The following is a 23,291-nucleotide window of genomic DNA, read 5'->3' as shown; positions in this document are numbered from 1 at the left end:
TACTGTTCTAGTGTAAGGTACAGTGTGTGATGGGAAGAACTTTACTATCATTTGCTGTATACCACCAATACACAACGTATATAGATGTGCTGTGGAGGGTTCCAGGTAAAACTTCTTTGGATGCGTAAGATGGTAGTGTGATTCAGAGAAAGTAGTCTCAAGAAAATATGTTCATTAAAACACACATGCACACACACACACACACAGAGAGAGAGAGAGAGAGAGAGAGAGAGAGAGAGAGAGAGAGAAAACATTATGTGCTTAGTTGATTTGTTGGGAGACATTTTTGGCTTCTTTGAATTTCCTATATAAACAATTATAATTACCTTTACTTTGAATTGCTGGGGAGAGATTTCTACCTGCATTTGGATGCAGATTTGGAGTTCAAATGTTTTTCTTGCAGAGTTGTCTTTGAAGAATTTGCTTTTTTGGTGACAGAATCATATTCTGGTCACAGTCTCAGCACATTCATCATAGTATTTGTTGGATGTTCTTGTTAGTTATCACTTACTCATCCAGGTTCACAATCCCATAGGATATACTTGCCTCCTGCGTGAATTCATTCCTGGGTTGCTTCTAAATATACATGAATTTTCTTTTCTGTGCATGCCTCATTGTTGTTCAATAACAATTCTTGGCATTGATTGAGAACTGATTTTTTCTCAAGATCTTCATAAATAAAACAGCAAATAAGATACCAATGCCACTCGACTAAAAGTTTCAACCCAAAAAGGAGCTGAAAAGACTGAGTAAGAGTATTCCAGGATGGGATACCCTTTAGCTACCTTGCAAGGTTTAGAGAAGTGGAGAATTAAGCATTTCACGTTCCTGTAAATAAAAGGTCTTCTTAAAGCTTAAAGGTCAAGGGGTAAGATCACAGTGGATGAAAGAAAACATTCTCCTTATTCATAATAAATGTTAGCATTTGTATAATTATCTATTTCTATTTATAAATGCCAGTATTCTATTTTGCCCCATTTAGTAGAATCTTTTAAATTTAAAATTCCAATACCAAATATGAGTAAAGAAGCCAGTTGTTCTGAGTTAATTACAACACAAACAGAACATAGGAGACTAGACCTCTTCCTTCCGAGGCTGTGTGGACAATATTTTTATGTAGGATTCTTCTCAATGTGGTAGAGGCAATTACAAATTTCAGTTTCTAAAACAAACAAACAAAAATTCTGAGAAGATAATTCCCCTAACTTGAAAGTCAGAAGTATAATTGATGTGTCATACACTACATTCCTCCTTTATGCAAGACTTCCCTTTTTCACTAGTACAGAAACATGGCAACCACACTAAAGTGTAAGCAGCACTTTTTGTGGACCTTGAGTTTGGGTTAGGATATTGTCAACCAGATTTTCCAATCATGATCTGACTTAATTTGTTAGGACTGACTGTGCCATTGACCTAAAGAGAATCTAATTTGGAGCATTCCTTTGTTGTTGCGACCTCATTATTAACAAGATGTCATCATACTTTAGAATAATTAAAGGCTTTGGAATATGAATACATTGAGGTTATCTAAAAATTAGTGAAGTGAAAAACAAAGTTACATTTCAAGAACAATCAAGGTGAAATCTGTTATAAAACCACTTGGGATTTTGTGTTCTTTAAGAATAAACTAGGAACAGAATATGTTGACCCACCAAGAAAACTAAACATGAAAGTAAAAATAGTATCTGTTTTAACAATCATTAATAAAAATACAAATGATTGTGCTTTCATTGAATAAGAACATAACTAACTCTAAAGCCACAAAGACATTTTAGTATCACTCAGTAATATATTATGGAACAACTGAACCAACTAGATATTCTTACAAGCATTCCTAGGGCTAAACTTTAATTTCTCTCTTGTAGTATTCAGGACTGGAACTCATGTAAAGGTTTATCACATAAGGCATGTTCAGATATTGATTCATAACTCTATTTTAAAAATTTCCCAGGTAGTCTGCAATGAGATAAGAATTTTTACACAATTAAGAGAAGGTGCATTGAAAATCAGTTATTTTCACTAGATTTTTCAGTTGCCTTAAATGAGAAGAAAAGTGACTCTTATAAATAAGGGATGGACCACAATTTCCTCTTAACCCCAAAGATATGACTAAATCATTGTGAAAAGATGATGAAATTTATTTCTTATGTGTAAGAAAACATTGCATTTTCCCATTATCATAACTTACTAGCCTACAAAGAAACCTTAAATGGAGTCAAGAAACAAGAGTCTACTCCAGAAAGTGAGTGTCTATGTTACTTTTTGTGTGGAGCCCTAGCTATGCTCCCCAAGCTGAGCTTGCAGGGAAATTGTGTACCTAGAAATTGAGCGGCTCTTTAAAGACTTAAACCAAACTCCTGGAATTATATCCAGAAGCAGATGGCTGACCAGCTTCCCCTGTAGTTGTTTCTCTGCTGACAAAAGCAACTGCACAACTCAGGAGAAATATTCTTTAAAATGAGTAGAGTATAGCCATGTACCCATGGCCAGCAAAGTTGCACAAGTGTTTCAAATGTTTTTAGTCCTGAACAAAATCTTAGGTAGGAATCTCTGCTTGCAGTATGGGCAGGGGATTCATGCTTCATTTCCATAGAGATTATGCTAATTATTTTCTCTGCTTTCAAGCCAGCTCCCTTGTTGATTTTCTCATTTATTTTAGTGGCAGCAGGACAATATAAGGTTGAGTATAAACACTGGAATCAGACCACCTGAGTTAGAATTTGACCTTGGGCAAGTCATCTAACTTCTGGAAATTCAGTTTCTTCATCAATGAAGTGGTGAATGTAATAATACTTCACAGTACTGTGGTAAAGATTAAATAACACAATCAATTGAATGTGCTTAGCACAGAAATCTAGCATTTGATGTGTTCCACAAATGTTTGGTATTGTTACCAATGGCACCACCATTTTCCAAATCTTGGATTCCCAATCATCCAGAACAGAATTATTTTTTCTCCCTCATATGATTTATTCCAGCACTAGACTTTGTAAAATATGGCTCCTAAACATCTATGGAAGTTGTCCCTTTATTTTCAATATTGCAGTCATCAACGTATTCCACCTCCTCTCACATAGACTGTGGGAGTGCCTCCTAACTTGTTTCCCAATACATCTTGTTGTCATATTAATTTTACTAAATAGAATGCTGGATGTGAAGCCATTGCAGTAGAGCTTGGAACTTAAGCTTTCTTGGTAGCACTAGCTGTGGATGCAAGTGCTCTGCCGCATTGTAGAATTGCTATATCCCACTCTACAGCATGGGACCAACATTTCCGCTACAAAAACTGGAGAGCTCATAACAAATGGTACTGCCATGTGTGCCGTAATGACATGATTTACAAGGGCAAAGTTGTATCTGCTTAGTCACCACTGTATTCCCATGGCTGATTACAGCAGAAGGCAGTAGACCCTTGGTAAATATTTGATGAACAAATAAATGAGTTAATAAATTAAATGGTATCACAGATGCCACCAGTAGCCTTATTTTTGTGTGGTTGAATTTTGGGTCATTCAAAGAGAGTTGACAATGTTGCTTGGCATTCAATTGTTTGCCGTATTCCATTTAGCTCAAGTTGTGATAATTTAGTCATCATTTGGCATGTGAGAATAAGGAATTCATTTATAGACTTAAATGGTGTGGATTCTGACAAAATTAGCAACATTAGCTGGTACTATTTGTTTTATGTATTTGGGTACTCTTATATTAGGTGCATATATATTGATGACTATAAAATCCTCTTCTTATATTGATCCCTTTACCATTATATAGTGACCTTCTTTATTTTTCTTTATGACCTTTGTTTTAAAGTCTACTTTGTCTGATACGAGTATTGCCACTCTCACTTTCTTCTCTTTTCCGTTTGCATGAAATATCTTTTTCCATCCCCTCACTTTACAATCTATGTGTGTCCTTTGCCCTAAGGTGGGTCTCTTGTAGGCAGCATATTGTAGGCTCTTGTTTTTTTTATCCAGTCTGACTCTCTATGTCTTTTTTTTTTGTAGTACATGGGCCTCTCACTGCTGTGGTCTCTCCCATTGCAGAGCACAGGCTCCGGATGCGCAGGCTCAGCGGCCATGGCTCATGGGCCCAGCCACTCCACGATATGTGGGATCTTCCCGGACTGGGGCACGAACCTGTGTCCCCTGCATCGGCAGGCGGACTCTCAACCACTGCGCCACCAGGGAAGCCCTCTCTATGTCTTTTGATTGGAGCATTCAGCCCATTGACATTTGGGGAGGAGGGAGGGAGAGGGATGGACTGCGAGTTTAGGGTTAGTAGATGCAAACTATTACATTTAGAATAGATAAACAACAAGGTCCTACTGTATAGCACAGGGAACTATATCCAACCTCCTGGGATAAACCATAATGGAAAAGAATATTAAAAAAGAATGTATATATGTGTATAAATGAGTCACTTTGAAGTACAGCATAAATTAACATAACACTGTAAATCACCTATACTTCAATTAAAAAATAGAGAAAAACAACAACAACAAAAACTTTAACTGGAATTGGTATGGCAGCCAGATCCCCACAGTTCCAAAGACAAGAAAGTGAGAGAAATTGATTCTGAGAAACAAGAAGTTGCTGCTGGGAAGGAGCAAGTACAAGAAAAAGATTAATCAATGAGAACCATTTTTTATTAGATGGAAATATGTTCACTATACTGGTTGCAGCCCAATGAGCAAGTAGCAGGTTACATTTTGAAATTAAAAAAACAAACATGCAGGAAATATTTGCCTTTCATAAATGGGCACTAACGATGGGCGTTATTGCTATTCTATGATTCTAACACAAGCATTACATATTTATATTGAAAGGATAACAGCAATATCTGTTAACTTGAGACGACGCCTATAGCACATATGTCCAACATCAGCAAATGCCCTTAGAGATGTATGGGTGACATTCCTAAAATACAGCATGGCATTAAGAAACAGAAGATGGCCAAAGCTTTAAAAATTCAACAGAGAAGTTAAATGCTAATTTATGTGACTATTCTTAGAAGTCTGACCTTTTCCAAGATGATCTATATTCAGAGACTGTGGGGTCTTAAGCAGCTCTAGAAGTTAAAGAATAGTTGAAGGATAAAAAAAAATAGATTATCTTTATAACCTTGAAACCTGGCTATGTTACATACTAAAATAAGAATTGTAGCATAACCAACCACTTCACTCTTCTATCCTTTTCATAATTTAAAATGTGTTTCCTCCTGCATTATCCTAAATGATCCTCACAGCAGCAGCATGAAAATATTTTACCATTCTACTGAGGAGAAAGTGAGGCCCAAGGAGATGAGGTGACTTGCTCAATGTCACAAACCTAGCAATTAATCATATACTCCATTGGTTGTTATGAGAGTTTGGGTCTATTCATTTGAAAAATAGAAATAATCTTTGCCCCTTCTGTGTGACCACATTTCAGGAAAGATACACTAAAATAATACATTACTATTCCATCCAGCACGTTGCACTTGGTAGGTAGATGTGTCAGAGCAACCATTGGTTCAACCATCTGTGTGTTATGGATCACAGGGCCAGACTAGCACAGACTCTAGGCTGAATTATCACAAAGGTGATGGCAAACATAAAGTAACTGTAAAGAGAAACATCTTAGGAAGTTGAGATTTCCTCAGTCTACACTAAAGGTTACCTCATAAATGTTAAATTATAATGGCCACACTTGAGCAAAAAATAAGTAAAAGAACATACAACACCAATGTTTCTAAGCAAACTCATACATCTGGCCCTGTATAAGGCACAGGCTCCCCACTGTTCCCTTCCATCTTCCTTCCCATCTGCAGCTTATCCAAGAAAATGAAGGCTGTTTTCACAAAGTTGCCACAGCTATGCACTTCAGAGCCAAGGAAACCTCGGTGGGAAAAACTACAACCTGGAATTTCTAGGACAGAGGGGTGGTGACTCTCAACATATTCAAGTCATTTTAATAAGTATATGAGTAGACGAGGGATTCTCTAGCACAAGCCGGATTTTTGGGGTAAGTGTTATTATCTTCACAAAACAGTCCCCTCTACTGTCTTTGGCAGCAGGACTATTTATAAACCCTTTACCACTACTACCCCTAGTCACCAACCTCCACAGCATGAATTTCATATGGAAAGGTACTCTATCATTGTCACCAACCAGGGAGAACTGACTTTTAAGAAATGGTATGATTACACTGGCTGCTCATGTAAATGTTCCAAAAATGGTTTCTAACTCAGCCCCTTTGAGATTATTGTTTTTTGTTTTTTCACTAGAGCTGGGTTAACATCTGGCTAAATTTTCTATCTTCTATCTCCAACCACACTTCCACCTCCCTAAACACATAGGTACACACACATCCCTGCTTTTCTCGCTGTGGATTTCACAGCTGGTGGCTGAAAAGAAACAAGTTCTGGGCTGAGACCTTGGTCTGGATTCCCTGGCCTCGGAGAGTGAAAGATCTGAAATATTTCAGGGATTTTCTATGAGCTTTCCATACTCCTCTGTCTCATGTCCTACCTGCAAAATGGGCTTTGAAGAGGCAGGTGTCCTGTATTTCTGATTTAGCATTGTTCTGTGATAGGAAATTAAAATTACGAAACAAAGAGATGTCAAGGAATGAAAAAATATGTTGAGAGAATGAACCAAGTAATTCTAAACGTGCTTCTGAGTGTTTTTTAGAAGGAAGGTATTATTGTAAATGTACAGAAAAGTCCTGGAACTGTGCTTTTGGGTGCAGAGAGGAGGAAGCTTGAACTGGTGCCAAGTTACAGTTCCCTGCCCCGCGGGAGGCCAGGTCCAAGTTTGGGAAAATAGAATCAGGGGCAGGGGCTATTGTGGCCTGTACAGAGGCAGAAAGACACGACACAGCAGGCTTCCTTCCTGTCTTGCTCTTATCTGAGGGAGCAGAGAGCGAGGTGGGAGCACGCCTGGAGTGCAGGTGAGGAGTTTTCAGTCCCAGTCCACTGGCTCCACCCAGTTTCTCTCCTCCCACTGTCAACTCCCACCCCCATTCCAGTACTTAGACACCCTCCCGCTCCTCCCTCGGCCCCTGCTTGGGCCCGCCCACGGTCTCCCACCCAGCTTGTGACTGCGTCATAAGTATACCCAGACCTGGGCTTGCAGTAGTGTAAAAGCAGACAAGGAGAAAGAAGGTGCGGCTAGGGCTAGCGCGATCTTCTCCTCTTCCAACCTGCAGCCCAGGACATTGATTCGAGCAGCGCCTTACCGCGCAGCCCGAAGATTCACCATGGTGAAAATCGCCTTCAACACACCCACAGCGGTGCAAAAAGAGGAGGCGCAGCAAGACGTGGAGGCCCTAGTAAGCCGTACGGTCCGAGCTCAGATCCTGACCGGCAAGGTAGCAATTCCCATTCCACCCCTGACTGCCTGCCAGGGTCGGGAAGGTGGGGGTGGGGGTGGTTTGAGGGGAAGGAAGGGGAAAGGTGGGAAAGGACAAAATGAAAGCTGCTGCGGAGTTCCTGTGTTTCCGGCGGTGCTCTCTGTGCTGTCTGTTGGGTTTGCCCGGTCACCCCAACTCTGTCCATTCGCACCACCTTCCGCTTGCGGTTCCCCAAGTCCCTTAGCATCTCCGTTCGTCGCGCCACGTTCCGTGGGTCCCAGCTCACGTTGTACATCGCGGAGGGATGTTGGAGGGAGTTTGAGGAGAACTCTTGGGACCAGATGTCACCTTCTCCTGGGGAACATGTGGGTAGCTAGAGATCAAAGAGAGGCACGTCACCCGGTCAGCTCCAGGGGCACACACATCTTCCACAGGGGCGGAGAGGACAAGCAGGGTGAGCAAGGACACGAGATTTAACTCTTCTTTCTTTCCTTTCGACATGTATGAAGTTCTATGAATCTTAAGGCTTTCTAGGATCCCTGAGTGTTTGTGGAGATGGGGCGGGGGGCAAAAGGCAGCTTCGACTCGATGCGATATGGGTTGGGGCAAATGTGTGTCTGTGCCCGCCCGTGTATATTTTCAGTTTCTCCCTGGTCACAGGCGGTGTTAAGCATTCTGTAAAGGAGCTGTCAAAACTGAAGTTAGTCTTAATTAGATTTTGAGATGTTCACTGTGCCCTCTTACTCCAAGAGCCTTGTATGTTTTCAGAGTGACATTTCCTAAAGAAAACACTCTTCCGTAAAATAAATTTTGAGGGGTTTTGTTTTTCTCTTTTGTTTTTCTTTATAGTACAGTACTTCCTTTTTGAGTGATATCCCCTCTGCCCACCCTCCCCCACAGAAAGATCTGAAGCAAGTCTGACCTTGTAATTTAATCTTCTAGCACTGCCAGGAACTGGGGGAATTTTTCCCCCCAAAATGTTAGCCATTGTTCATTTAGTCTAATTTCTATCTCCTTTAAACATCTAACACGTTTTCAGTGTCTGTAAACTACTCCTCATTTTCCTCAGTAAAATTTCAATGTTAAAAGGCACAATCGTATTTTTTTCTTGTTATACAAAATCTGTGCATTGTTGGAGCTTGCAAATCTGCCCTAACTTGTCTTGTTCTCTCTATAAAGTTTAAACTTTTGTGTTCAGAGTGGAGATTTGAAAAGATCTCTGAGTGAAATGAGAATCCATGTAGTAAAACTGATTATGCACACAATTTGCAAAGCTAATGAGCTTTTGCAGAATTTTTATCACGGAAACTTTCAATAGTTAACCCAGCAATCAAACTAGCTGTTGTGTATGACACATTTCAGAACTCAAAAACACCCCCTTGCATTGTTGAGGTTTTGATTAAATGGTAGAAGGTCAAATATGTAATTGTCCTACTTACTTTGTAAGGGAAATATGGCCAGATTTTTTAGGGGAGTTCTAATTAGATGCCAGTAGTTAAATATAGCCACACAATAATCCTTTATTTTCCCACATCACCACAAACTCCATGACTTGTTGAATTCAGTTAATATGCAAGCAATACTTCTACCAGGCCTGAGGTGTTATGAGGAATAAACAAAAATAAGCATACGACAGGATCCTGACCTGGCCACCATAAGACACTGATTTAATAATACTTGGCACATTGTACTGTGATGTATTGATCAGCTCATCAGAAATTGAACACAACAAAATAGTATGTCAGAGGTTGTGTACAATGACTTTAAAATACAGTTCAGAGGGAAATGAGCTGTGGTAAGTGACAGCCCCTACCGCACTGAAGTTTGGCAAATTTAAATGAAAAAAAAATCCTTATTCCTAGTCCATCATCCATCCATGGGCACTTAGATTGTTTCCATATCTTGCCTACTATGGTGGGAAATTTTGAAATTGACACTCTAATACTTAGATCTTGCTTAATAATAACCCCCCTGAAATATTGGAAGGAGAAATGAAATTGCAGTGCAGATTGCTCTTGTCGTATCTCAATGACAAGAAAAAATAAATTAATTAATTCCTTTGAGAATTTCGAACTAAGTCATTTTTGTGACTTTTAGGAAAGTCACTTCATTTTTCTGGACCTCAATTTAATCATCCAAAGTATAATTTCTAAGCCCTTAGCTCTAGATTACAGGGATTCACAATCATAATTTATAGGCTTTGTAGTGTTAATCTTAGGTTATTTTTTAAATAAAAATTATTTTAAATTTCTGAAAATTATTGGGACAAGGAAAACCTTCAAGGCTTATAGAGTATTAGTGGAGGGTTTGAACTTAAGTAAACGTAGCTAAGAAAATTTGAATACCAAATTTCTTTGAATTTTAAAGAGAAATCATTTTTGAAGCCATTTATGAGATGATTGCCTCTCCTTAGAATCTATGTATTTGCTTTCAACAAATTAATTAAAGTTTAATTCTCATTAAGTAGTTATGGAAAAGAGCTAATGGCCAGAAAGACTTAAAGCAATTCTATTTACATACCAGTCTGAGTGATTTACCCTCTGATTATAAGAGAATAGATTTGCTGACTTCATTCATTATACCCTTCAGTAATACTGCTGCTTAGGGCATATTGTGACATAAAAGAATGAGATTGGAGGGCCCCTTGGTCCACTGCCCTGAGAAGAGTACAGAGCTAATTGGTTACTTGTTTGTTTTGGAGTCCCTTGTTCCAATTACTAAACAAATTATGGATTTAACAGAATTTTACAGTCACTGTTACACTCAAAGCTTTGTGCCTAGCTATGACTGTACTTTAAATCTACTGTTTTGCCCAGAACTTAGAAAACGTTATTTCATTCAAGCAATACACAGCCATAGAATATTGGGTGATATTAGGAAGCCTAATTTCTCATTAAACTTAGGAATATTATGAAATAGATCTCATCTTCAATATTTTAATTTCTAAAATAGGGGGAAACGGTATATACCTACTTTATAGAATTCCTTCCTATAAAAGTTAATTTTCAAAAAACAGCTTTTTGAAAATCAGTTAATAAACCAAGGGGTATTAATTCACCTCTAATTTGGCAAACTAGTTGATGTACAAAAAATACTAAAGAAACAGTTGTATTCCAGAAAGTTAGTGATTATATCACTGTACAAGTCCAAAAAGTAATGGCTTCCATTTATTTAAAGAGGATAACTTATTGCATAAATGAATGGTTATTTTCAGCTGATTTTAGAACTGTATACTTTGAAATAACTTTATATCTATATTTGGGTTTGGAAATGCCAGAAAAAGGTTGTTATAAATTGGAGATTTTCACATCTATTAAACATCAGAAAGTGTCTTGAAATGATTTTAGGCTAGGGTGAATTAACATCTTTTTAAAACATCTTAGGTTTCAAGGGTGATAAATTGTACACAAAAGCAACTATGTGTCTAAAAGCACAATCTGTTTTTTTTTTGTTTTTGATCTTGCTTTTTAATAAATAGGAACTCCGAGTTGCCGCCAAGGAAAAAGAGGGCTCCTCTGGGAGATGTATGCTTACTCTCTTAGGCCTTTCATTCATCTTGGCAGGACTTATTGTTGGTGGAGCCTGCATTTACAAGTACTTCATGCCCAAGGTAATATTAATGAAAGTTATTATATTTTGGATTACTAATTGCTATACATTTAGCGAAAACAAATAATTCTGTCATGGCCCCCAGATAAATGAAGATTTAGGGAAAGTTTTCAAATTACCTTTTGGTATAAAATTGATTTGTCTTTATGGTGATAACTGTAATCAATAATCCTCAGCTTGATAAACAGGACAACGAACTGATATGAGTTTGAGAAATTATTCAAATGTCACGGGAGTGAGTGTTAGAAAGTTTTGATTTTCCCTTTTTGTCTTTTAGAGTACCATCTACCGTGGAGAGATGTGCTTCTTTGATTCTGAGGACCCTTCAAATTCCCTCCAAGGAGGAGAGCCCTACTTCCTGCCTGTGATGGAAGAGGCTGACATTCGTGAGGATGACAACATCGCAATTATTGATGTGCCTGTCCCCAGTTTCTCTCATAGTGACCCTGCAGCAATTATTCACGACTTTGAAAAGGTGGGTTTCTCATTCTTATAGGTATTTCTGAATTTTCTTTTTTTTCGTAAGTTTATTGGTATTAAATTTGTTCATAAATATACAACTTTTTGCAGCAAAGCCTTTTTCATTCTTTTGCTACTGAGTATACATTAGTTGATTTTGAAAGGTTGTAACTGCTTGTTCTAATGGTCATTGGAAAATCTGCAGCATTGATACTCTCTGAATCATGCCTAACATTTTCCCCCTCCCCAACAGGGCATGACTGCTTACCTGGATTTGCTGCTGGGGAACTGCTATCTGATGCCCCTCAATACCTCCATTGTTATGCCTCCAAAGAATCTAGTGGAGCTCTTTGGAAAACTGGCAGTATGTATTTTGGATGTCAACTTTTTATATAAGCAATTACAAATAATTGCTTCCTCATTTTAAAATTAATGATTTGAGCCAAAACATTCCATTTCACTAAAATAATTTTCAAATAAAAAATATTCTGTGAACCTAAACTGCTCTAAAAATAAACTCTATTTAAAAAGTATATCTGCTATAGGTGAGAAATTAAATAGCATTTTTAAGAATTTCTCTTTCAATCTTTTAAAAAAATTTTTTAGAGTGGCAAATACCTGCCTCACACTTACGTGGTTCGTGAAGACCTGGTTGCTGTGGAGGAGATTCGTGATGTTAGTAACCTTGGTATATTTATTTATCAACTTTGCAACAACCGCAAGTCCTTCCGCCTTCGCAGAAGAGACCTCTTGCTGGGTAGGCAATTTATTTCTTCCTTCACCCTGTGTTGTTGAGACAGTGAAGGAGAGTATGGGTGGGGTACGGGAAAAGTAGAGAGCAAATCTAGATATATTTTTATTTACACAATAATGAAAAAGCCACTTTTATTGTGCATTTCCTCACAGGTTTCAACAAACGTGCCATTGATAAGTGCTGGAAGATTAGACACTTCCCCAACGAATTTATTGTTGAGACCAAGATCTGTCAAGAGTAAGAGGCAACAGAAAATGAGTACACTTAGTAACAGGAAGTCAGAGATTTATAATATGACTTCAACATTAAAGTGTGTGGGATACTCAAGATATTTACTCATGCATTTACTCTGGCTTATATTAAAAAGAAAAAAAAGCTACTAACCACTGCAAGCTCTTGTCAATTTTTAATTTAATTGGCACTGCTTGTTGTTTGAAACTGAAATGAAATAATTCTTATGTCTTTTTTTTGAATTTATAGGGTTTAGATTTCTGAAAGCAGCATGAATGTGTCAGCTAACACCCTGACAATGATTTCCATCCTTTGTGTGTGTGTATGTGTGTGTTTAAGTAAGCTCTTTAATCATATGGTAGAACATGTTCCAAATTTAAAATATTTAAAATTGTTTTTGACGTTTTGTGTAAAGCATGTCAAATTACTTAATATTGTTAAGTGTTTTCCATTTTGTGCAACTTTCCTGAATTTAGAAATTACATCTTTGCATTTCTGTCAGGTGCTCTGTAATAGGTCTGATTTATATGTAAAAAACTTTCATAAAGAAGTCATTTTCACTAATGCAGTGATTCTTTCTCACTGATAACCATATTGTGAATTCCACAAAACTGTGTAAGTGCTAAATGCTATAAGGAATTTAGGTTGTATGAATTCTACAACCATATAATAAATTTTACCATATTTAACCACTGGTTCTCATTTGAGAGATACTTCATATGAACAATTTACGTTACTTATTTAGCTTTGGTGTACCTGCAATAAATCTAAAATTATGAGCCTAGCTTTGCCTTTACTCCCACCTCTACACATTTATATTTTATAATCTCATATTTTACCCCTCTTTTGGTATTATATCAATTACTCTTTTATAAAGACCCCATAGTTAGGTTACATGTAAATTCAACTATTTGTTAAAAGCCTTCAGGACCATAGCAATTTCAAACCTTTAATGTGCTTCCTTTTTCATAAAAATTTAAACAGTCATATACAGCTACAATAGGTCACTAAGAACTAACCTTGGATAAGATGTTGATGACTTTTAATAACTTCACATTCTGTGATCTCTACTCTAAGAGTATAAACTCCATACAAAGGGGGCCAGTACTTTAGACACTTTCTTTTGTGTTAGGTTAAAAATTGTTCCTGATATCACTGATCACCTGCTGGTAGTGATTGTTGATTAATTTTGGTAGCTAAAACTGTACCCAGTCAAATCCATAGCCTTAAATACTTTCTTTAAAAAAAAAAGAAAATACATTAACTAAATATTTTTCAAGAATTTAGAAATAAAGCAATTACACAAACCTTTAAAATGGAAAAAAGCATGCAATAATTAGAAAATAATAACAGTAGCTGAAAAATTCAAGAACTGTCTCCTAATAGAGAATGAGAATATTCAAAAGGAATTCGATAAAATTATACACCCATTCCTTGTATAAAAGTATAAAAATTAGGAAAAGGGAGATATGATTTTTACATATTTATCTTAAATAGTCAGCATCATGACTAAAGATGATATTCAAGAAAGGATGCTGGTTATTGTAGCTATTCAATGTTGTTTTAGACATTCAGGTCAATGCATAATATGTGAAACAAATAGCAAGTATCAATTTTTAAAAGGTGATGAAATTATGATTATTATCCCATGGGATTTTACATATAACACATTAGTGGGTTAATTGAAAACTTTTAAAATCAATAAGAAGATTCTGTATAATATAAACAAATGTCAATGGCTTTTTTTTTTTTTTTTTTTTTTTTTTTTTTGCCGTACGCAGGCCTCTCACTGTTGTGGCCTCTCCCGTTGCAGAGCACAGGCTCCAGACGCGCAGGCTCAGCAGCCATTGCTCACGAGCCCAGCCACTCCGCGGCACGTGGGATCTTCCCGGACCGGGGTACGAACCCGTGTGCCCTGCATCGGCAGGCTGACTCTCAACCACTGCACCACCAGGGAAGCCCCCAAAGGCTTTTCTTTATATCACCAACAACCAATTAAAAAAGTAATACAAACAGGTGAAAAATATTTTATTCATAATAGCAAAAGGGACATAAAATAGCACAGAACAAGAAATTTATGGATTTATTATGAAGAAAACCATAAAACATAATTAAGAGATACAAAAGAGTTGAGTGAATGGAAAGGGAAGAAAGAGGATTACAAATAAATAAATTGTTTCCCAGTTAAATTTATTGGTTTAACCCCATTCCAACCAAAATTCCCAAAGAATGGCTTTTGGAACTTGACAAAATTATCTAAAGGTTCGTCTGGAAGCGTAAATAGGTGAGAATAGCGAAAAAGGAAAACGAAAATAAGAGTAATTGGAGGGAGGATTTTCTTACATGAATAACTTTTTTTTTAAAGCATTAATTTTTATTAACAGCTAAAGATTTCAAAATGTCATTTTTCCTTTTAAGATTTCATAAAAGTCTTTATTATGTGTTTTCAGGAGAAAAATACACTCATTTAATTTACTTAGAGATAAATATAATCCCTCTATATTTCATCATTAACCTAGTACAACTAATTCCTTAATATCAGTGACTATGCAGGATTTTTCCAGCCCTGGTGGCCCTCAGACCCACTCCTCACCTTTCCCTGTTCTGCTCTGTATCGCAGGTGCCCATGTTCTCTGGCCCCTGTGTCAGCTGGCTTCCAGATGGGTTTGGCGAATGGGAGGTACTGATGGAGACTGGAGGCTGGGATACTGAGAGATTGGAAGGAGAGAGGAAAGAAGAAATCAGGGTCTTTGTCCCTCCTTCCTCTCTGCCTCAGGAGCCAACTGAAGCAGCAACTGGCTCTCCTGTCTGGTCCTAGCTCCCCACTAGGGAGTCCTACCAGGATTCCAGCTTTGTTGGGTATGCCAGTCAGGGTCCAATCAGGAGAGAAAACACCAAGTAATGTGAATGGAGAAGGTTTAATATAAAGAATTATTCACTATAATAGACACTGGAGTAATGCAGGACTGGCCAGTAGGAAATGAAGAGAAATCTAAAGAACACAATAATAGCAAATATAAGGAGCAGTTACAACTCTGGGGCTCAGAGAGAGCAAGTATGATCCACCCCCGGCTCACCAAGACTAAGATCCAGATCTTGCTGGAGACAGAATAGCTATGGCTCACTGGATGGTGGAGAAGCTTGCTATGGCACCACACCAGCAGAACTTGCTGAGATACTGAGGGAAGACAGCTACAGGGAGATGCCCCACCTCGTAACTGCAAAGCCATTCTAGGGGATGCTAGAAGAAACTACCCACAGGGAGGTACTGTGTGCTATTGGCACACAGTAGCAGATAGTGCAGAAACTGCATGCACTGCAGGAGCCGGGAGCTGTAGAAGCAGCATATACTTCAGGAGCACCAGTGAGAGAAGCACATGGGAATCAAGAAGAGAGAGGAAAAAACCCTCCTCCTGCAATGTCTCTCCAGCACCTCCTACTGACAAAGCTTAATATCATGCCAATTGACAAAGGAGAAACACTCGGAGGGAGAAATATTTACAAGGCCTGTATTACTTTGCTATAGCTGCATAACGTATTACCACAAACTCAGTAATTTAAACAGCACAGATGTATTATCTCACAGCTTCTGTGGGCTAGGGGTCTGGCACATTTTGTCTAGGTTCTCTGCTCAGGGTCTCATAAGGCTGAAATCAAAGTGTCAGCTGGCTGCATCCTCATCTCGAGGCTCAAGGAGGAAGTGATCATTTAGGTTGTTTCAATAATTCAGTCCCTTGCAGGTGTAGGACTTGAAGTCCTTATTTTTTGTTGACTGTCGACTGAGGACCACTCTCAACAAATAGAGGCTGCTCTTGCCATGTCACACCCTCAACAGGCTCTCTTAAACAATGTTTTTTTTCTTCCAGTTTTACTGAGATATAATTGACATACAACACTGTATAAATTTAAGATGTACGGCATGAGTTGACTTACATGCATCATGAAATGATTATCACAATAAGTTTAGTGCACACCATCATCTCACATAGATACAACATTAAATAAATAGAAAAAAATTTTTTTTCCTTCTGAGAACCCCTAGGATTTGCTCTCTTAACAACTTTCATACATAACATACAGCAGTTAATTATATTCATCACATTGTAACTTACATCCCTAGTACTTATTTAACTTATAACTGGAAGTCTGTACCTTTTGACTCCCTTCCTCCAATTTCTCCCACCCCCACCTATGGTAACCCCAAATCTGATCTCTTTTGCAATGAGTTTGCTTTCTTTTTTTTTTTTTAACATCTTTATTGGGGTATAATTGCTTTTCAGTGGTGTGTTAGTTTCTGCTTTATAACAAAGTGAATCAGTTATACATATACATATGTTCCCATATCTCTTCCCACTTGCGTCTCCCTCCCTCCCACTCTCCCTATCCCACCCCTCCAGGCGGTCACAAAGTACCAAGCCGATATCCCTGTGCCATGCGGCTGCTTCCTACTAGCTATCTACCTTATGTTTGTTAGTGTGTATATGTCCATGACTCTCTCTCGCCCTGTCACAGCTCACACTTCCCCCTCCCCATATCCTCAAGTCCGTTCTCCAGTAGGTCTGTGTCTTTATTCCTGTCTTACCCCTAGGTTCTTCATGACATTTTTTTTTCTTCTTAAATTCCATATATATGTGTTAGCATACAGTATTTGTCTTTTTCTTTCTGACTTGCTTCACTCTGTATGACAGACTCTAGGTCTATCCACCTCATTACAAATAGCTCAATTTCGTTCCTTTTTATGGCTGAGTAATATTCCATTGTATATATGTGCCACATCTTTATCCATTAATCCAATGATGGGCACTTAGGTTGTTTCCATCTCCCGGCTATTGTAAATAGAGCTGCAATGAACATTTTGGTACATGACTCTTTTTGAATTTTGGTTTTCTCAGGGTACATGCCCAGTAGTGGGATTGCTGGGTCATATGGTAGTTCTATTTGTAGTTTTTTAAGAAACCTCCATACTGTTCTCCATAGTGGCTGAACCAATTCACATTCCCACCAGCAGTGCAAGGGTGTTCCCTTTCCTCCACATCCTCTCCAACATTTATTGTTTCTAGATTTTTTGATGATGGCCATTCTGACTGGTGTGAGATGATATCTCATTGTAGTTTTGATTTGCATTTCGCTAATGATTAATGATGTTGAGCATTCTTTCATGTGTTCGTTGGCAGTCTGTATATCTTCTTTGGAGAAATGTCTATTTAGGTCTACTGCCCATTTTTGGATTGGGTTGTTTGTTTTTTTGTTATTGAGCTGCATGAGCTGCTTGTAAATTTTGGAGCATTAATCCTTTATTAGTTGCTTCATTTGCAAATATTTTCTTCCATTCTGTGGGCTGTCTTTTGGTCTTGTTTATGATTTCCTTTGCTGTGCAAAAGTTTTGAAGTTTCATTAGGTCCCATTTGTTTATTTTTGTTTTTATTTCCATTACTCTAGGAGGTGGGTCAGAAAGGATCTTGCTGTGATTTATGTCATAGAGTGTTCTGCCTATGTTTTCCTCTAAGAGTTGGATAGTTTCTGGTCTTACATTTAGGTCCTTAATCCATTTTGAGCTTATTTTTGTGTATGGTGTTAGGGAGTGATCTAATCTCATACTTTTACATGTATCTGTCCATTTTTCCCAGCACCACTTATTGAAGAGGCTGTCCTTTCTCCACTGTACATTCCTGCCACCTTTATCAAAGATAACGTTTCCATACGTGCGTGGGTTTATCTCTGGGCTTTCTACCCTGTTCCATTGATCTATCTTTCTGTTTTTGTGCCAGTACCATACTGTCTTGATTACTGTAGCTTTGTAGTATAGTCTGAAGTCAGGGAGCCTGATTCCTCCAGCTCCTTTTTTCGTTCTCAAGATTGCTTTGGCTATTCGGGGTCTTTTGTGTTTCCACACAAATTGAGAAATTTTTTGTTCTACTTCTGTGAAAAATGCCAGTGGTAGTTTGATAGGGATTGCATTGAATCTATAGATTGCTTTGGGTAGTAGAGTCATTTTCACAATGTTGATTCTTCCATCCAAGAACATAGTATGTCTCTCCATCTATTTGTATCATCTTTAATTTCTTTCATCAGTGTCTTATAATTTTCTCCATACAGGTCTTTTGTCTCCTTAGGTAGGTTTATTCCTAGATACTTTATTCTTTTTGTTGCAATGGTAAATGGGAGTGTTTTCTTGATTTCAATTTCAGATTTTTCATCATTAGTATATAGGAATGCCAGAGATTTTTGTGCATTAATTTTGTATCCTGCTACTTTACCAAATTCATTGATTAGCTCTAGTAGTTTTCAGGTAGCATGTTTAGGATTCTCTATGTATAGTATCATGTCATCTGCAAACAGTGACAGCTTTACTTCTTCTTTTCCGATTTGGATTCCTTTTATTTCCTTTTCTTCTCTGATTGCTGTGGATAAAACTTCCAAAACTATGTTGAATAACAGTGGTGAGAGTGGGCGACCTTGTCTTGTTCCTGATCTTAGTGGAAATGCTTTCAGTTTTTCACCATTGAGGATGATGTTTGCTGTGGGCTTGTCATATATGGCCTTTATTATGTTGAGGAAAGTTTCCTCTATGCCTACTTTCTGCAGGGTTTTTATCATAAATGGGTGTTGAATTTTGTCAAAAGCTTTCTCTGCATGTATTGAGATGATCATATGGTTTTTCTCCTTCAATTTGTTAATATGGTGTATCACATTGATAGATTTGTGTATATTGAAGAATCCTTGCATTCCTGGAATAAACCCCACTTGATCATGGTGTATGATACTTTTAATGTGCTCTTGGATTCTTTTTGCTAGTATTTTGTTAAGGATTTTTGCATCTATGTTCATCCATGATATTGGCCTGTAGTTTTCTTTCTTTGTGACATCCTTGTCTGGTTTTGGTATCAAGGTGATGGTGGCCTCATAGAAGAAATTTGGGAGTGTTCCTCCCTCTGCTATAGTTTGGAAGAGTTTGAGAAGGATAGGTGTTAGCTCTTCTCTAAATGTTTGATAGAATTCGCCTGTGAAGCCATCTGGTCCTGGGCTTTTGTTTGTTGGAAGATTTTTAATCACAGTTTCAATTTCAGTGCTTGTGATTGGTCTGTTCATATTTTCTATTTCTTCCTGATTCAGTCTTGGTACATTGTGCATTTCTAAGAATTTGTCCATTTTTTCCAGAGTGTCCATTTTATTGGCATAGATTTGCTTGTAGTAATCTCTCATGATCTTTTGTATTTCTGCAGTGTCAGTTGTTACTTCTCCTTTTTCATTTCTAATTCTATTGATTTGAGTCTTCTCCCTTTTTTTCTTGATGAGTCTGGCTAGTGGTTTATCTATTTTGTTTATCTTCTCAAAGAACCATCTTTTAGTTTTATCGATCTTTGCTATTGTTTCCTTCATTTCTTTTTCATTTATTTCTGATCTGATTTTTATGATTTCTTTCCTTCTGGTAGCTTTGGGGTTTTTTTTTTTGTTCTTCTTTCTCTAATTGCTTGAGGTGCAAGGTTAGGTTGTTTATTCGAGATATTTCCTGCTTCTTAAGGTGGGCTTGTATTGCTATAAAATTCCCCCTTAGAACTGCTTTTGCTGCATCCCATAGGTTTTGGGTCGTCGTGTCTCCATTGTCATTTGTTTCTAGGTATTTTTTTATTTCCTCTTTGATTTCTTCAGTGATCACTTCATTATTAAGTAGTGTATTGTTTAGCCTCCATGTGTTTGTATTTTTTACAGATCTTTTCCTGTAATTGATATCTAGTCTTATGCCATTGTGGTCGGAAAAGATACTTGATACAATTTCAATTTTCTTTAATTTACCAAGGCTTGATTTGTGACCCAACATATGATCTACCCTGGAGAATGTTCCATGAGCACTTGAGAAAAATGTGTATTCTGTTGTTTTTGGTTGGAGTGTCCTATAAATATCAATTAAGTCCATCTTGTTTAATGTATCATTTAAAGCTTGTGTTTCCTTATTTATTTTCATTTTGGATGATCTGTCCATGGGTGAAAGTGGGGTGTTAAAGTCCCCTACTATGTATGTGTTACTGTCGATTTCCCCTTTTATGGCTGTTAGCATTTGCCTTATGTATTGAGGTGCTCCTATGTTGGGTGCATAAATATTTACAATTGTTATATCTTCTTCTTGGATCGATCCCTTGATCATTATGTAGTTTCCTTCTTTGGCTCTTCCAATAGTTCTTATTTTAAAGTCTATTTTGTCTGATATGAGAATTGCTACTCCAGCTTTCCTTTGGTTTCCATTTGCATGGAATATCTTTTCCCATCCCCTTACTTTCAGTCTGTATGTGTCTCTAGGTCTGAAGTGGGTCTCTTGTAGACAGCATATATAAGGGTCTTGTTTTTGTATCCATTCAGCCAATCTGAGTCTTTTGGTGGGAGCATTTAGTCCATTTACATTTAAGGAAATTATCAATATGTATGTTCCTATTCCCATTTTCTAAATTGTTTTGGGTTCGTTCTTGTAGGTCTTTTCCTTCTCTTGTGTTTCTTGTGTAGAGAAGTTCCTTTAGCATTTGTTGTAAAGCTGGTTTTGTGATGCCAAACTCTCTCAGCTTTTGCTTGTCTGTAAAGGTTTTAAATTGTCTATCAAATCTGAATGAGAGCCTTGCTGGGTAGAGTAGTCTTGGTTGCAGGTTTTTCTCCTTCATCACTTTCAGTATGTCCTGCCACTCCCTTCTGGCTTGTAGGGTTTCTGCTGAGAGATCAGCTGTTAACCTTATGGGGATTCCTTTGTGTGTTATTTGTTGTTTTTCCCTTGCTGCTTTTAATATGCTTTCTTTGTATTTAATTTTTGACAGTTTGATTAATATGTGTCTTGGCGTATTTCTCCTTGTATTTATCCTGTATGGGACTCTCTGTGCTTCCTGGACTTGATTAACTATTTCCTTTCCCATATTAGGGAAGTTGTCAACTATAATCTCTTCAAATATTTTCTCAGTCCCTTTCTTTTTCTCTTCTTATTCTGGAACCCCTATTATTCGAATGTTGGTGCATTTAATGTTGTCCTAGAGGTCTCTGAGACTGTCCTCAGTTCTTTTCATTCTTTTCTCTTTATTCTGCTCTGCAGTAGTTATTTCCACTATTTTATCTTCCAGGTCACTTATCCATTCTTCTTCCTCAGTTATTCTGCTATTGATCCCATCTAGCGGACTTTTAATTTCATTTATTGTGTTGTTCGTCGTTGCTTGTTTCATCTTTATTTCTTCTAGGTCCTTGTTAAATGTTTCTTGCATTTTGTCCATTCTATTTCCAAGATTCCAGATCATCCTTACTATCATTATTCTGAATTCTTTTTCAGGTAGACTGACCATTTCCTCTTCATTTGTTAGGGCTGGTGGGTTTTTATCTTGCTCCTTTATCTGCTGTGTGTTTTTCTGTCTTCTCTTTTTGCTTATCTTACTGTGTTTGGGGTCTCCTTTTTGCAGGCTGCAGGTTCATAGTTCCCACTGTTTTTGATGTCTGTCTCCAGTGGCTAAGGTTGGTTCAGTGGGTTGTGTAGGCTTCCTGGTGGAGGGGACTAGTGCCTGTGTTGTGGTGGATGAGGCTGGATCTTGTCTCTCTAGTGGGCAGGTTCACATCTGGTGGTGTGTTTTGGGGTGTCTGTGGCCTTATTATGATTTTAGGCAGTCTCTCTGCTAATGGGTGGGGTTGTGTTCCTGTTTTGCTAGTTGTTTGGCATAGGTTGTCCAGCACTGTAGCTTGCTGGTAGTTGAGTGAAGCTGGGTGCTGGTGTTAAGATGGAGGTTTCTGGGAGATTTTCACAATTTGATATTATGTGGAGCTGGGAGGTCTCTTGTTGACCAGTGTCCTGAAGTTGGCTCTCCTACCTCAGAGGCAGAGCCCTGACTCCTGGCTGGAGCACCAAAAGCCTTTCATCCACACGGTTCAGAATAAAAGGGAGAAAAAGTAGAGAGAATTAGTAGAAGTATGAAGAAAGAAAGAAAGAAAGATAGATAGAAAGAAAGAAAGAAAGATAGAAAGAAAGAAAGAAAGAACGAAGGAAAGGAAGGAAGGAAGGAAGAAAAGCAAAGAAGGAAAGAAGGCAAGAAGGAAAGAAAGGAGGGATGGAGGGAGGAAGGAAGGAGGGAAGGAAGGAAAAAAGACAGAAAGAAAGAAGATACAGTAAAATAAAGTATAATAAATAAATTGAATTAAAAATAATTATTTAGAAAAAAAAAGGGACAGATAGAACCTTAGGACAAATGTTGGAAGCAAAGATATACAGACAAAATCTTACACAGAAGCATACACATACACCCTCACAAAAAGAGGTAAAGGGGAAAAAATCATAAATCTTTCTCTCAGAGACCACCTCCTCAATTTGGGATGATTCGTTGTCTAAAGGAGGGAGGGAAGGAAGGAAAGAAAGAAAGAAAGAAAGAAAGAAAGAAAGAAAGAAAGAAAGAAAGAAAGAAAGAAAGAAAGAAAGAATAATAAAGTTATTAAAATTAATTATTAAGAAAAAAAATTTAAAAAAAACATGGACGGATAGAACCCTAGGACAAATGGTGGAAGCAAAACTATACAGACAAGCTCTCACAGAGAAGCATACACATACACATTCACAAAAAGAGGAAAAGGGGAAAAATCATAGATCTTGCTCTCGAAGCCCACCTCCTCAATTTGGGATGACTCGTTGTCCATTCATGTATTCCACAGATGCGGGGTACATCAAGTTGATTGTGGAGCTTTAATCCGCTGTTTCTGAGGCTTCTGGGAGAGATTTCCCTTTCTCTTCTTTGTTCTCACAGCTCACAGGGGCTCAGCTTTGGACTCGGCCATGCCTCTGCGTGTAGGTCGCTGGAGGGCGTCTGTTTTTTGCTCAGACAGGACGGGGTTAAAGGAGCCGCTGATTCGGGGGCTCTGGTGCACTCAGGCCGGGGGAGAGGGAGGGGCACTGTGTGCGG

General features: G+C 37.9%; 1 protein-coding gene and 1 long non-coding RNA gene across 3 annotated transcripts in view; one reads left to right on the top strand and one right to left on the bottom strand.

The window, feature by feature from the left end:
• The window catches only part of LOC309978757, a 128,012-nt gene extending 107,943 nt beyond the window's left edge, over nt 1–20,069 (bottom strand). Inside the window, exon 1 of the long non-coding RNA XR_014327140.1 lies at nt 19,943–20,069. This is a non-coding gene — a long non-coding RNA (uncharacterized lncRNA). The remainder of the gene's footprint in view (nt 1–19,942) is intronic.
• On the top strand, nt 7,239–12,412 carry ITM2A (integral membrane protein 2A; the record flags this gene model as incomplete). Of its 2 annotated transcripts, XM_082864296.1 has the most annotated exons (6): nt 7,239–7,349; nt 10,810–10,941; nt 11,218–11,415; nt 11,653–11,763; nt 12,006–12,156; nt 12,306–12,412. In XM_082864296.1, the coding sequence occupies 6 exons, from the start codon at nt 7,239–7,241 to the stop codon at nt 12,392–12,394; spliced, it is 792 nt and encodes a 263-aa protein (XP_082720422.1). In that variant the 3' UTR covers nt 12,395–12,412. The 2 variants fall into 2 exon arrangements, with proteins under 2 accessions (XP_082720422.1, XP_082720423.1); XM_082864297.1 differs by lacking the exon at nt 10,810–10,941.
• Nucleotides 20,070–23,291: the final 3,222 nt, after the last annotated feature.

Source organism: Leucopleurus acutus (genome assembly GCF_964270905.1).
Source record: "Leucopleurus acutus genome assembly, chromosome: X".
Lineage (NCBI taxonomy): Eukaryota > Metazoa > Chordata > Mammalia > Artiodactyla > Delphinidae > Leucopleurus > Leucopleurus acutus.
The sequence above is the reverse complement of the archived record's forward strand: the minus strand, read 5'-3'. Positions and strand labels throughout refer to the sequence as shown.